Source organism: Marmota flaviventris, chromosome 2 (assembly GCF_047511675.1).
Source record: "Marmota flaviventris isolate mMarFla1 chromosome 2, mMarFla1.hap1, whole genome shotgun sequence".
NCBI classification, from domain to species: Eukaryota; Metazoa; Chordata; class Mammalia; order Rodentia; family Sciuridae; genus Marmota; species Marmota flaviventris.
In genome coordinates this window covers 46,022,069-46,038,477 of record NC_092499.1, presented here as the reverse complement: position 1 = coordinate 46,038,477, position 16,409 = coordinate 46,022,069, and the positions used below count along the sequence as shown (strand labels likewise).

General features: G+C 37.2%; 1 protein-coding gene across 4 annotated transcripts in view; it reads right to left on the bottom strand.

Annotated features, from left to right (window-relative positions):
• The window catches only part of Npas3 (neuronal PAS domain protein 3), an 830,624-nt gene that overhangs the window by 224,340 nt on the left and 589,875 nt on the right, over positions 1–16,409 (bottom strand). For all 4 annotated transcript variants that reach the window (XM_034636760.2, XM_027929571.3, XM_034636764.2 and 1 more), the window contains one exon: positions 10,687–10,776. In XM_034636760.2, the coding sequence (XP_034492651.1) occupies positions 10,687–10,776 (90 nt within the window). The remainder of the gene's footprint in view (positions 1–10,686; positions 10,777–16,409) is intronic.

Here is a 16,409-nt window from a genome sequence, read left to right as displayed (position 1 = left end):
CTCTCCTCAGCATTGCTGACAGTTGCAGTCAGTTATTACACTGTTGTGATTTGGAAGCTGATGCCCCCAAACAGTTCAAAATTAGTAACATCATGATTCAGGATTGTCTATTTTTCCCTCAGCTCACTAATCTATGCTTCTTTTATAATTATTTTAAAAGGCACTATCTGATTTCCTGAGCACCGCCCCAGGTGTTCTTGGTGATAATGAATGGATAAACATATCATCCAGTGTCACAGAGCAGTTGTGACATTTTAGAAATATCTTCAGTTCAACTTTTAATTTCAATGTATGCTACACCCAAGGTTGCAGGCCTGTGCTTTTTCTAAAGAGCTGAATGAGTCCCAGTAATTGTGTGATTTACTTGTCTGCTCAAGTGAAAAGGTTTTGAATTGTAGTGGAATGACATGGTCTTTCTTGGTCTTTGCAAACCTGCAATGTCAATTTTAATTAATGAACCGGAAAAATTATGGGTTCTTTTATTATTATTTCAGGGAGTTGTGCCCGGTCTCACTTCTTATTTCCTAGAATTTGCATCTTTTGGCCTCAGGGAGGTACAGACTTTTCTTTCTTTCTTTTATTTTTATTTATTTATTTTGGTACTGGGGATTGAACCCAGAGGCACTTAGTCATTGAGCCATGTCCCCAGCCCTTTTTTATATTTTATTTAGTGACAAATTCTCACTAATTTACTTAGGGCCTTGCTAAGTCGCTGAGGCTGGTTTGAACTTGTGATTTTCCTTCCTCAGACTTTTCTGATCCACACACATACGTAGACAGGATGTCACAAGTATGCCTGACTTATGCCATGCAGCACTATAAAGTGACCCTGGACAACCAGAGTTCACTGGAGATCACAGTGTGATCATGTTTCCCTCTTTCAATGACCAAGTTGTGAACAACACTCCTGTGACACTTGGAAACCAAGGCTAATCTGATCCTAATGTTCATAAGAGGGGTGGGTGAGGCCTGCTTCATGTTTTTGTCTATCAGCAAAATCTCACTTTCCATTTTCATTTGTGATTGATCTCAAAATGCAATCCCTTTGAACACTATAATTTTTGTGCCCCCCCCCCCACTTACTCCCTAATGATTTCATCTGACATTAGATAAGGATTCTCTACATAGACATTTAAAGGCAAAAAAGGCACTCACCACTTAAAGGAATACTTTGTAGCACAAATAATCTTTTATCTAGTCATTTTGTAATTTTGCTAGCTTAACATTTCTTAAAACAAAGCAGACCTGCACATTTCATGGGGAAGAACCACATCAGAGCTCATACTACCATTCCTGTTTTCTGGAAACATCTCTGCATCTCTCCTACATGTAGCCAAGAATGTTTTGTGCAGATGTTTTTAAACTCCTAGTAAATATCAAGTTTAACAATTATGAACTTTGATTGATCAGGTAAACACATCTACTAAAGGACGGTAGGCAGAGTAGTTACAAATATCTGAAAGTGATATGGAGTGATAATAAAACTCAGAGACTTGTGAAACCATCTCCATTGTGTATATTCCTTAAAACCTTAGCTATTTCCTAACCGAAAGACAAATCAAATCCATACTGTCTTCATATCAAAGCAGTGCTAAAAGAATTGTCTGTGGTCCCCAAATAGTGCTTCTATGGGGGAGAGAAAGACCAAGGGGAAGAGGTTCCTTAATGTAAAGTTTGATACTCAAAAACCTAGACAAAAAACGAAATGGCATCTATGACAATGGCATCTATGACATTGGCTATGGCATCTTTGTTACCTGACATCCAAAAGCTGTATTACTGACACACTTCTGAGATTTATCATATGCCATGCTTGGCCCACAGGTATTCTGTGTTACCTCAGCCAAGGGCCTTAAATTTCCCTGAAGACATCCAATTTCAGACCTGGACACAACTTCTTTCTGCATACATTCCCTTGCTCTCAAAAAGTTTGCATAGTTATTGAAAGCAATAGATTTAATCTGCCAGTGCATTAAAAATTAACAGCACAGGAGAAAGTTTTTGTTTTGTTATTGAATGTGGTAAATTTGCAGTTGTAGGATGCTGAAAGGAGAAGGAAACACCCCAAGGAAAACCTGGTTTTCTGTTTGAGTGAATCATTTTGGAAAGTATTGCTATTAATAGACAAAATGCAGTAGGCATGAAAACCAAATTAGAAAGAAACCAATCCCAAACTTCAGATAGGTATGTTATAGACATATTTACACAAACATATATCAAAAGATACCTTAAATAATTGACCCAATTGCTACCAATCTCTTTAAAAATGATGCTTACTTTTTTTTAAAGAGATTACATTTTTACGCTGTCACCTAAAGAAGAAAATAGGGATAAGAAAGATAAAAAGCTATAGAACATTTGTTTTCCAAAACCAGCATCAGTTTTTAGGTCTTCAGCCTAGTTAGAACTTATGCAAAATCCTAAAGTCAATTTCCTTATTATATTCCAACTGAAATTATCATTGAAATTGTTGCCACGTTACTTCTGTCATGAAAACCATGTCTTCTTATGTAAGACCTAAAACCCTATATAGATTGAATGTGTTTATGTAGAAATGAAATTTAGATTTCACATGAATTTAACGATTTTATGACCTCCTTCCCAGAAGGTCAAGTTATTTCTTACTCTTCATATGAGCAGTTTGCATTCTCTCATCATTCACACAGGGTCCAGGTTCACTGAGAAAGAAGAGCGGGCTTAGGTGCAGAGGTATTTTTTTTTTTTTGCATAGATTGTCTATATAAGCACCACATTATGGACAGAAATTATCTTTACTTTCCAACTTTGCATAATAAAATAAGTCATTAAATTAATACCATATAGAAAATACTGCTTGTCAGGCAAAGAAATGCACATTGCTTTCCAGAAAACTAGGGACATTACATTGCCAATGCCTGCATGAATAATACATGGGTTAATTCAGAAAAACATCATTTCATTATTTAAAAATGAATAAATTACAGACTTAGAATGATGGCTAAATTTTCTTAATCTTACTTTTGCTTAGTGCTCTACTCCAAAAATGAAGCTGAAAATACCATTTTAACCACACAAACAAAATGAGCTGGCTCCTTAGAAAGCAATTTTTGGACATTAGATTTCCTTATCCATAAAATGAAGAAAATCTCCATCTTTCTTTTTCTCTGGCTCACTTTAATTCCAGGAATTAAGAAGCAATGTAGAAGTTCCTCAATTTATACATTTGACAATGCTGAGCCTATCTTGAATTGTCCTGAGATTCTGTGATGCAATCTAACAAGAAGAGGCCTCTTCGCATAAACTTCCTATGTTTTAGCCTCACTGCCTGGTAAAATATGTTCAAAGGAATAAGTCAGAATAACATGATTCTCATGTATGATGACGTACATTTCTTTCGCAGAAATTGGTCTACTCTGAAGACCTGTGAAAGATCAGTCCCACTTGGGGACTGAGAAAGGCATGGAGAAGAGAAAGAAATGCACCAGTAATAAGAAATTAATTTGGAGTTAAAATAAGTAAAACATCCCCCTGCAGTGCATTTAGGCTGAGCATAAAGTGACAGGCAGCAGATTATTCTACCGATTTCTAATGCTGGAAATTCGGATGGCATTTACTAGCATAACCTTTCAACTCTGAGCACATCAATAGAGGCCGACAGTGGCTTGAAATATGATTCCTTGCAGATAGCATATCCTCATTCATCTGACTGTGCTGCTCTGTGCTCCACTGCACAAACAGCGTCTCACCCACTTCTGAGAGGACACTAATAAAAAAGGCATCAATTTTCAGCTCTAGTACTACTGTGATCTCTTTATATGTTCGACATCCAACATTAAATTAAAATGCTGTTATAAATCCTACTTTCTGAATCTGGAATGAGTGTTGGGTTTTTGTCGCATGAGACTGCAGCAAATCTTGTCAAAAGCAAGGAAGCACGTCTTGTTCACTCAGAATTAATGTTGTGGATGAAAGAAGGAGGTAAAAGGGGTTGAAGATGGTGAACTAAGGGTGTCAAAGGCAGTGGGGACTACAGCTTCAGGGGGCCAAACCAGGCAGGGAATTTGCTGCCTTCAAGAAATGGCTAATCAAGAATTGTAATTATCAACGACAAGCTGTGTGGCAGGAAGATTACTGATAAACAGACACGCACATACACGCATCCATATATATCAACAGAAAAAAAAAATTAAGCATAAAAAATTGTCAATTATTCCTCTCTGATAGAAAAACACTTTCCATACACCAGCAGTCCTGAAGAAGCCTCATGGACTGCATCGAATTTCTACAGAGGCTGCCACTGGGATTCATAGCCAAATATCTCAGGGTAACGCATTACCTGGGGCTTATACCATTGTTGCATAATTTTAAAGGTATAAGATAAATACCTAGGATCATTGGATGGTAAGAGAACAAAGTTAATAGAAAGTAACATGTATGGCTTAAGACATTTTCAGAAGGTTTCTGTGTCAAGAATTTAGGGGAGGGGGAAAACCCCTATAAGCAAGGGGAAGAAAGAAACATGCTAGCTTTTCCCATTTTGCTTAAGACGGCAGCGTACCATAGAAGAACATTAGGGAATTTTCCTACTCTTTTTGATAAAAAAGATCCCTGCCACTATAGATCATCAGCTAAGAACTATGTGAACTAAAAGGCAATAAGGGCTTTCACAGATACAGAGCACAGAGCTGTATTCTTCTGCCTGACTCATTCATAATTATGGATGAAATAAAGAGGCGTGTTTGCCTATTTGCTGGGGTGGGGTGGAGGGAAAAGGGGGAAGAGCGAGCAGTTCAATATCTGGATCGAACAGAGGAACTTTTTCCCCCAAGGATCCTGCCGGGAGGAACCTTGACATGCACAAAGTCAGAACGTAGACAAAGTTGCCCTGGTGAGAACGATAAGGTCACCCGTGGGATTGCTGAGATTATCTCTGTCAAGCACTCGGACAGCATGCAGTCAAATGATGCATCATGCAGTCATTTTCGGGGGGGAAAAATCAATTTCTTCACCAGGTCGCTATTTGCTTTTCAAAGTGCCCTTGTAGGCCTTCACCACCAAGCATTTATCAATTTAAATGTTGTAAATTGATAATGTGCCACTGTGCCTTGTACTGTTTCTGAATTATTTTGATACTTATATTTTCTCAATAGTCTCCAAACCCTCAGAGCTTCCACATTCAAAAGGGCATTTTTCTTTGTTATATCCAGAAGTGATGAACTTTTTATGATTAGTATAGGAGAAAAATGCAGACTTACTGATGGCAGGGGAGGGGCATCACAAGCTGCAGAAAATTACACATTTTTCTTTTTCTTCCTTTTTATTTTTTTAAATCAAGGTATGCCTACTCAAAAGACTTTGAAAAGGAGGGCCATAAAGCAACATTTGCATTCATTTAGGAAAGGAACCCAGTTATCCTAGCATTGCATAAATTTAGAAAACCAACTGTAAAAAACGCCAATGATGGATGCACTTGGTTCTATCACTGCAAGCCCTCTGTTGTGTTGAAATAATAATACCTTTTTTTTGTCCTTATATTACAGCTCTCTAGGATGTGATGATGCCAAACAAGAGCAATAACTTGTAAGGAAAGTTAATGTCTTCTTTTTTTTCACCTCACTAAAGAAATATATATCTTTTACAAGCACAGAAGCGAGAGTATTAACCACATAACCTCAACTTGATTTGCATTGAAAAACAGAGAATGGAAGAGTTGAGGCCTGCACTTTGGAAAAGCAAAAGAAAGACATGGCAGTTGCAAAGCATCTTTAACCTCCAGTGATTTATTGGCCCTCGGCCAAGTTATCAGGGGAATCTAATTCTTCTTTATTATTCAAATAAACCACATTTGGCACCATGGTTCCCTTTCAGAATAGCTTCACAAATAGACTGAGCTCTGTCATTTATTTGACCTTGTACTTGTGCGCTGTGGCTGTAATTTTATTTGCCATTCTATATAACAAATGCAGAGAAATCTAAAATATGGAGATGAACAACAGGATGAGGAAAGGAGTTTATGATAAATATCTGCATGATTAAAAAAATAAAAGACCAAATTTAAAACAACCATTTACCCTTTTTCACCTTCACCTCTTTTAGCCCTTATTATATCAGCAGTCACCCTGTCCCTTTCAGCAAGCTGCCTTCAAACAGACCAATCTGTAACCCAGTCTGCAGCCACCTTCTGGCTGACTTTAGATCTCCAGGAAATATCTGATATGAGGGTGGGGACATGTGAGAAGAAGGGAAGTCACTCATTATGTGGAGGAGGGTGGGGGGTGATTAGAACACATTTCAAGAGAGGCTTCAGCTGGTACATAGGGTATTTTTTTTAATGATGTCACAACCTTAAAAAGGGGGTTAATTTCCCAGGTTGAAAACATTCTGCTGGCATAGCTGTGCATCACAATCATCTCTCAACCTCACAAGGAAAAAGGTTTTCAGAAGGCATGAGTCCATTTTTATCCTCTGCTAACTGAGACCCATGTCTTCTGCCTCTGACACCTATACTGTTATGGTTCTCATGAGGATTTAGAAGAAAATGCAGTGTTTGAGGGTGGATAAAAGGAAAGCTGATTTTGAAACCATGTAAACATCAAATTAGCCAATGCTATTGTAAGGCCTAGATTCCAGAACTCTCAAAATGATCTTTAGCCTAGCCATGACTCACTGCAGTGATGCTGTCAGCTTATGAGATTTCTAAAATGTTTGTGTTTGCCATATGTGTTATTTAAATCTTGCTGTGAATGTGGACCCCAGTGGAAGCAAATTGATAGGTCTATAATCTATATGTTAGCCTCTATAGGTATCCTATGTGAAATCTATTTTCAGATTTCAGGTCCAGAAAAACTGCTCTCCTTGAAAAGCAATGATTCCTTATTTTTGGTATTTGACTCTATTTTCTTTTTTTTTTTTTTTTTTTTGCTTTGGTTGCCAGGAAGCTCACAGCTAAATCTGAAGCTTTATTAGGCCATTTATATCCCATTTTATAAATGCATCTATTTGTGTTCTCCTATTCTGTGGAAACATATTACCCATTTTTGCTTATTTTTTATTCCCTTGTTCTACGTGGACATCATTTTTTATTGCAAATGTTTATTTCAAATCCTTTGTGGAAAGAGAAGAATATAAGCTAACATATAAATATTTCTCCAAACTTTAAATTCTATATCAACTAGAACTGCTTTTTATTTATCATGAAATGTCTTTGTTGGATTCTTTAGTGATTAAGCCCCTTATGTTTTGGAAGAGATTTCATAAAAGCTGGGTACATTATCATTGTTATATTTTCAGCATTAGGGAATCTATTCTATTTTCTTTCTTTATTTTCATTTGACCAATTCCATCATAGCTAGGGAGCAGAGTTGTCTGGCGTAGCTCTGAATGCCATTGCTAGGTATAAGAAGTCTTTTAATCTCTATATAAACCAAAATCATCCTTAATATATGGGGCTCTTCCTTTAGGAGAAGGCCTCATGGTGAGTAAGTGGGAATCATTTTTACCTAGGAAAGCAAGTCGACAATGCATACTTCTACCACCTAAAACCACTTCTTGGATGTGAAGTTACATATCTATCTGACTGTCTGGAAAAGACAAAAGGGCTGCTAAGGAGACTCGAATCTTACCATTGCTTACTTCATTCCTTCACCACAAGCACATGACAGTGACCAGCACACAGTGTCCTGGACACCAGGAACTCTTATACTCAGTGACGTGCAGAAACAAATTCATTCTGCCTGGCTCTGTACCCAGGCTACACCACCGAGCTCAGCAGAAGTTTCCCTACTTCACGGTTTTTCTCATAAGCCAAAAACAAATCCTAATTGGCATAAGCCATTTTAAAGCCACCATATTTATTTACATGTTGAAAGAAAATAAAACTGAGGATGGAATATCTTGAGAGTTAGAAACGCAGACATGGCTCCACCCTAACAAACAGAGATACTCACAATACTCAGCAATTTCTCTGGGTAAGTCTTTGCTGATAGAGGCACATGTTTTTTATTTAACAAAACCGTTTTAAAAGGAAAGGAGGGAGCATAACTTTAAAAACTCCTTATCGCTATCTAGAATATGGTGGAATAACCACTTAGCAAAAGTTGTAGAACACAAGCAGAGCATTCAGTCCAAATTTTAGTAATGGTTGTGCTCCCGTGCATGTGTTTGTATTGGTAGAAGACCAGATGCTTAACTGAATGACTTAGAATATGTTTGCAAATTTCCCTGGGGCTCCCTGCAACCTCCCACATGGCTTGGGAACTGTATGTCTCAGGGATCTCCAGTTTCCTAGTATGACTTGGTACCTTAACTGGTTTGAAAACTCTTTTCCTAAGTTTCAGCATTTAAAGCTATATCATAATAGTCCATTTTCATGTTAATCTAGAACTCCTCTTAAATTTCAGTTTTGAACTCTACATAGATTGGTATGTGAAAAAAAAATCACTTTTTTCTGACCCCTCATCATTTCAGTTGTGTAATATTGCCAAATGAAGACTTTTGTCCTATATCCCAGCCTCAACACTGCAAGTGTCCATGAGAAGGAGAAGGTAGCAGCGCATGGAGCCAGGGTCTGCCTTGGGTAAGTCAAGATGTTGACTATTGGTGCACACTTTTAAAGAGACCACATGCAAAAGCAGGAGCTGAGTGCACAGAAGTTGCCAGATCCTTTACCATTTCTACATGGCTACTTTCTTTTGCAGAAACCTCGATTATTTATTTCAGATTTAGGAAAAGATTGACTTAATGCTACAGTAGAGAAGCACAGAAATAAACTGCATTTAAGGAGAAACCAGCACAGGGTTAAAGCCAAATTTTTCTTGAACAGATGATATTTCAGATGGCCACACTATTCCAGATGCATCAATTTCCTTGAAAATCCAATCCATATATGTGCATATGCTGTGCTGGCAGGAGGACTGACTGAAATGGCCAAAACCCAAGAGCTAATATTCTTTTGGCCAGAATAATGCAATTATTATTTTCCTAGCTATCAGTCTAAGCATACAGAGCCATCTGTTATGCAAAGCAAACATACACATCTCAATTACAGAAAATGCAGTTGCCTTGACAGAATTTGGATTACACCACTAACCAGGGCTGTAAAATGTGTTTGGAGCTAGTATATAATGGATGCTTTTCAGGAGTTCCCTAATTAGCATTTACCTGCTTAAACTAATTATTCATCCTTCTTCTTTACTGGCTTATTAAACTTCGTTGGATACTCCACATAAAACAGATGAATATGGGCACTGCAGAACAACAAATAGTGGCGTTTCCAGTTCTATACAGTATTTGCAACATGGTGGCGCACCAATTTCAAAATTGAAGATTCTCACTACTAGGTCCCAAGCAGATTAAGACAAGGCTTAAGTTCTATTAAAGGCTATTACAAAACCAGAGATTTTAACAAGATACAAGAATACTAATATTGAGTTAACAATAGCTCAGTTTTTATCGCTTGGTTTGCTAAAGTCCACAAAAAATAGAATTCTCTGCACATTACATCTGATAGTTTGTATGTTCTTAAAGGAAGCATTAATGATGGTACCCCATGTTTGGATTCTCAACAGTAAATAGTCAAATTTGGCAGTGTTTCTCCTCCTCCCCCAACCCTCGTGAAATGCCAAATCTCTTCTCTCTCTATTATTTTCCAACGTCTTTCTTGATTTAGCTATTACCCAACAAACTCACTAAGAGCCAGCCATGCTAGATGCTCCCTTAGAGCTGTGCCAACTTTGAGAAGCAGTGGGTCTGGGTGGGCCCCACTTAAGAGGAGAGAGGCGAATCTTATCTCTAGCTTCAGCTGCAAGAGGCAACTGATGAGAGGTAGATTATCCAACTTGGCAGATTGTCACACACATACAAAATCCCTCCCTCTGAGGCTAGGCTGTTTTCCTCCTTCCAAACCACCAGATGAAAAGGGTCAAACTTAGCCAATTACCTGTACAGGCACAAATACCCAGATGCTTAGCACTTTTATGGAGAGAAACATCTGGATAGTTAAACTTTACTTCAGGATATTTTGGCATTCTGTAGATGCAGCCTGGGTCTTGGAATCCAATGGAACTAAAATTTTTGTGTTCCAGGGGAATATCAAGAACTGAAAACCAGGATGTTGTCACTTGCCCCATCAGAATCCATCTTCTTTTCTTTTACCCTCTGATAAACACATATGAGCAATTAAATAACAAACAATGAAAGACTGCCTTATTTTATGAAATTGTCTTTCAGCATTAGGAAGCATTTGCAAAGGCAGCAAAATATATCCTTGCTGGAACCTTCCCTGCCACACATTTTAATGGTCTCTTTCAGAATTTCTTGACTCCAAATGACTCCTGCCATTGTGTCAGCTCCCAGGATAATGCAGGGTACTCCATAAACATCCAGTAATAGGACACAAGGGAAGCACTATTAGTGTGTCCCTCTCCTACTGGGCACAGAGGTTTCAAAGTTCAAAACAACCGAGGGAAGAAACTTCATTTGTTCTCAATAAATTAATAATGATCCTTGGGGGGCAGGGAGGGGAACTAAAGTTTTTTGAGCACAAGTTTATTCTGACAGGTTTCTCACTGGCTTAGTGAGTCAGGTAGAGCCCATTAAATAATAAATTTGATAATTCATGCTAAATAGAATATCGGTTGAAGAAGGAAAAACATGAGGCAGAGAGAGCCTTCACAATTTGCCACCAAGAATCTAAATGTTTTCACTTACTTGTGAGAGGCCTAGGTAGATGGAGACTGTTTCGGAAATATACAAAAATTTTCCTTCTTGATTTAGTGCAAATACAAAGCCATCCAGGGACTGCAGGAAAAAAACAAACAGATAAAAAGGTTAATAAATACATCTGATATTTAATTAACAAGGCCACTGATATAAAACAACACAGGAATTTAAGCCCATTTCTTCTTCAAGTGCAACCAAGTTCTAAGATCTTTCAGGACTGCATTATATGTAAACGAATTCAGACACCTGAATCACAACTATAAACTTTTCTTTATTTCAGGAACTTCCTTTTGCCTGCATTGTTTTGATCGAGATACATTACATTCACATATAAAATTAGGTTGTGATGATTTCATAAGATTTTGCCCTTATTTTGGGGGGATTCAGTGGTTACTTAAAGTAAATCAGCAAGATATTCTCTTAAATAGCTGACGAGGAATGGAAATTGAAATGGAAGGAAAAAAAAAGAGTTTCTATAGGAAGAGCAAGTAGGATCACTACTTGAACTACTATGGACATCAATAATTTAGTAATTAATAGAGGATTATGCCCTCCTTATTCTCAGTGCTTATTGCGTTAGAACAAATAAGAAAAGTCAATACATTATGGGTGAATGTTTACAGGCTGAAACCTTGCAAACTGCTATCCTGTTTTGCAGAACTCAGTATTAAAGTTTTATTGTGATAGATCTAGTTTCCATTACAACTCCTGAATACAGAAGAAGAAAGAACAAAAGAATGAAAGTATCTGCACATCATCTGTAACTACTGAAACCTCAGACCAACTTTTTAATTGGAGAGTTGCATTGCGAGTTCGACAAATGACGTAAATCATCAGGTCTCCAACTACAAGCCACCACCCCAAATGGAAATACATTTGTTTGAATTTCTTGTGGCACAAGCACATTTTGCACTTTCCATCATCCTCAAGTCTTTTGTTTTGCTTCATTTATTTATTTTTTAAAAAGGTGGATTGCACAAGTGTTACTTGCCACACTAAGGATTAGTGGCATTGGCAAAGATTGTGAATTTGCAAAATACATGTAATCAATGTTGGGAGCAAGATATGGGGAAGCACTAAATTAATGACATAAGTTTCTAAATACAGAAAGGTAGAAAAAGTACATAAAATTCAGGTAAAATATCTATTCCTTCAAACCCCAGAAACAATACTGAATTTAAAAGGATGTGTATGCATACAAATGCTATGGATTGAATGTGTCTCCCAAAGTTCATAAGTCGAAAAACCTCAGTGCAATATAGTGTTGAGATATGAGACCTTTAAGAGGTGATTAGGTCAAGAGGACTCTGTGCTCATGAATGGATTAATGCTGTTTTTGCTAGAGCAGGTTAGTTATCTCAAGAGTGGGTTCCTGATAAAAGAATGAGTGAGGCTCCCTTACCCTCCTTCTCTCAATTGCTCTCTTGTCCTCTGTCTTCTGCTATAGGATGATGCAGTAAGAAGGCCCTGGCTAGATATGGGGCACTTGACTTTGGACTTCCCAGATGCTAGAACTATAAGAAATAAATCTCTCTTCTTTGTAAATTACTCCATCTCAGATATTCTGCTATATCAGCACAGAACAGACTAAGGCAATGAAATACATGTATTTTTGCATATATGTTTAGATATATGTATATGGGCATACATATATATATATATATATATATATATATATATATATATATATGCATACATAAAATGTGGATTTTCATGTTTTCTGACTTCTTTTCACTGCCCCACAATGGATAGACACTGTAGCTGGCAACCAACCCTATCCTCTGATTTAGTGAGTTGTGAAGACAATTCAAGTTACATTATATTGCTTCACAAAAGAGTGAATTACCCAATAGAAAAATTTTTTTAGGTGAGATAGTAAAATAATAACAGCTTTTATTTATTAAGCAGTATGTACTAAGCAGTATGCATGTATTTTTAAATTTTCACAAATATCATCTACATTTAATATACAATGAAATTGAGGTTTAGTGAAGTTAGGCAACAGCCCATCCTTAGTTGAGTTTGACTTTGATTCCTAATAGACTCAATAATTATTCTGTTTTCTACTAAAAATAAATATTGTCTAATTGATATGGGTGATTTATGAAAAGACAAATATTCACAGCATTTCTTAAGTTAAAATATTTAGACTAAAAGGCATCCTATGACTTCTTGAACAGCATCACTTGGTTCAAATGATAGATCGTTAGGGGAAAAAAAAACAGAAGTGGGATGACAAAAGAGTTTATAAATCATTTGCACAAGAGGACACATGGTCACCTTTGCTCTATGGTATTTCCCCTGGAACCAACTGTGGGGGAAAAATACTGTCTAAGAGATATGGGGTCCTTATCTTTGACAAACTGCCAAACTCTCTAGGGCCTCGTCAGGTCTAACCTTTCCACTAGAATGTTTTATGCCCTCATTCTTCCTTTGCATTGGTTTTGAATCTATGGAGACAAGTGTGCTGATCTCACTGCACCTGAAACCAGTGCAAATGGAGAGAAGATTCCTTCCTACAAATCCGAGAAGGATCTCACTTCAACACATCTTTATCTGAAACAAGATTTCTCAGAGACTACTGATTGAACATTTCCTTTCACCTTTTTAAGTTGAGACACCCAAATTAAATCAATATTGATGCTTTTCTTCAGACTTTTCTAAGCAGAAGAGTATAGCTAACTGTAAACAGGAACACCCTTGAATGGAAAGGTAATGGCTGTGTGAAGAGTAACTTGCCAATCTGCTTTAGACCCAACTTCACATCCCATTCCTATTTGAAAGGTAATCAAACCTGAATTATGGGTATTTGTCTCAGACTATAGGTATAACTGACTCATGAGGATTAGAACCCTCCCCCTTTGACCTTCCCCTTGGAGAACAGGTCCTGGTTTGGTTTTTCATTCAACCTAATAGCCTTGGGCTCTATATGATTAGAGAACTCAGTAAGCCATCTTCTCAAATCACATCTCTCATATGCTACTGTCAAATGAGAGTGATGACACAGAGAGATATCACAGGAGAACTTCTGTGGAGACAATCGGAAGGCTTGTTGGGAGCAGAAGAAAGTTGGCATGGATGAAGTTGGCATGGAAATAATCTCCTGTAGTCTAAACCCTCATTTTTTCAGGTGAGGAAACTGAGGCACAGAGAGGCTAAATGGCTGGACAAGATGGGACAGCCAGCTTGTGGCAGAACCAGGATTGAATCTTCTGTACTTCCATAATATTACAACATTGTATGATCCTTGTTGGCTTATTCAACAAGACATGACAAATTTCTCAACAGTGGAACAGTGTCTTGATTATCTTTGTCAAACAAGCACCTAAACAATAGCACAGTCAAGACTTTTTAAATCTAGTTATACTTCTGAGCTCAATGCTTTTTGTTTTATAGCACACATGCTATAATGACAAAGAGGGATGGAAACTGTTTTGCCCAAAAGTGTTATTTAGGATTTATTAGATTATTTGCAGATTTAGATGCCACGGATTTCTCAGATGATCTGGATATTTGGAATATCAAGGTTAGAGTAGACCTTTTATGGCCTTACTAAGTATTCAGGGCTGTTCCTGAATAGATATATCATTTTCATTTACACATATACTTTACTTTCTCATCTAAGGAGATTGTAACTTTTAACATTAGGTTCAGATCCCGTGTACTTCCTAAAATACTCAGGAGGTTTGGGCACCATGGCAGGGAGAAGGAATATCTGGAGGCTAAACATCTGATGCTATTAAGCAGCAGCCACCTAAGACCTGGCCAGTTTTGTTTGGCAAAAATAGAGGCTTTGACACATGTTCCAATTTCCCGGTGAGATTAAAATGAGTCTATGTCTACATGACACAAAGACATCCAGTCAATTCAATTAAAAATAACAGCCAGTTTGGTAGAGAAAACAAGTCAGATTAGTTGTTAGTCATTGTAGAGGTTAAAGAGAAAAAAAAAAAACACCTTGGTTAATTAGCTTTTGTTTTGTTTTGTTTTCTTTTTTTTTACTTTTATACGTATCATTTTGGTCAATTATAACTATAGTCTGAGACAAATACCCACAATTCAGGTTTGATTACCTTTCAAATAGGAATGGGATGTGAAGTTGGGTCTAAAGCAGATTGGCAAGTTACTCTTCACACAGCCATTACCTTTCCATTCAAGGGTGTTCCTGTTTACAGTTAGCTATACTCTTTTGCTTAGAAAAGTCTGAAGAAAAGCATCAATATTGATTTAAATTGGGTGTCTCAACTTAAAAAGGTGGGAGGAAGAAGGAAACGTTCAATCGGAAGTCTCAGAAACCAAATGTGATTAATCTGAAAGTTCTGTGGAATTTTTTAAAATTTTGAATTGAGAAAGCTATTATATACTATGCGGTTCAATCACTGCAGGCTACTTTTTAATTTTTTTTTAACTGCCCACTGTTTTCAACAGGCGCCAATTAAGATTCTGGGGTCAAAGGGTTAATTACATCTTCTTACCCACTATGTAGAATTTTCTGATTATTAACTAAGGTTGGATTAAGATGAAAAAGAACCTACACAAATGTTAATGCTAGTCCCTCCTCAAGAAGATTTATTATAAAGCCATGCTGAAATCTATCTGCTTCCCTCAAAGCAGATGGAGAACAAAATCTTAGAAGAAACAGTAAAACAGACGTTTTAAAGACATGCAAGTATCTGATTTATCAAGACAGTTTTCTTATTACTGAAAACAGTTCTTAGCTATCCAGACAGGGCTGATAGGAGACTTCCTTTGTCACATCCCAGTAACTCTATGAGGTACACAGGCAAGGAGTGAGGCTTGGATGCAGGAGTCAGGAGCTGCGGCATCTCTGAATAATAATGCCTGTAATTATAATTTATATCCCCTGACATCAGTGTAACATATAAAGTGTATGGCACAGTTTCTTAACCCCAAAAGCTGAATGCTTTTAACGGTGTTTGTCAAATGATGAGGTTATTTCCTTGCAGGGTATGAAACTAACTGTAGCTGCATGATTGAAGGTATACTAATGTTTAATGCATTGTGCTAAATGGATTTATATTTGTCAAAGGAGTTTTGTCTTTGCTTTCTTTTTTATGCATATTCCATTGCAGCCAAATTTCTGAGTGAAATTCTAGTATGGTGCCCTCCCAGGGACAATTCTCCATTCTGAAATTAGTGGTTCTTTTTTTTTACATTCCAATGCAGAAAGGAGGGGGAGGGAAATCACCCTAAACTCTTTTCCTATGACCTATCTCCAGTTAGAGAGAAGAATTACCAGTAGGCTAGGTTATTTTAATGACAGATTATTTTAAACTAAGCCTTCACCATCTGTTCCACCCCCTAATTATGAATGCAAAAAGAACATATTTCACAATTACATCAGTAAAAAAGTAAGATATACATGATTTAAATGCACGCATGTGCTCCTTGTCCAATGTGCCTTGCATCTGTGATGTTCTTCTAATTTAGACTCAGACTGTAGGGAAAATACCCATGCGTAATTGAGTACATTCTCTGACTCACTCAACTTTCCCTCTGAACCCTAAGTTCTTCACTGTTATTACATAATTCTGTTAGGACAAGAGCAGAGCATAAATTCGAGCACTATGCTTGTCAGATATTAGATATGAGTATTTTATGAATGCTACAACCAACAACAATAAGAAGAGTCTCTGTGGGAAAATTGCCTCTAGCAGCTGAGCAATGGGTCAGCATGGGGAATGAGCTTG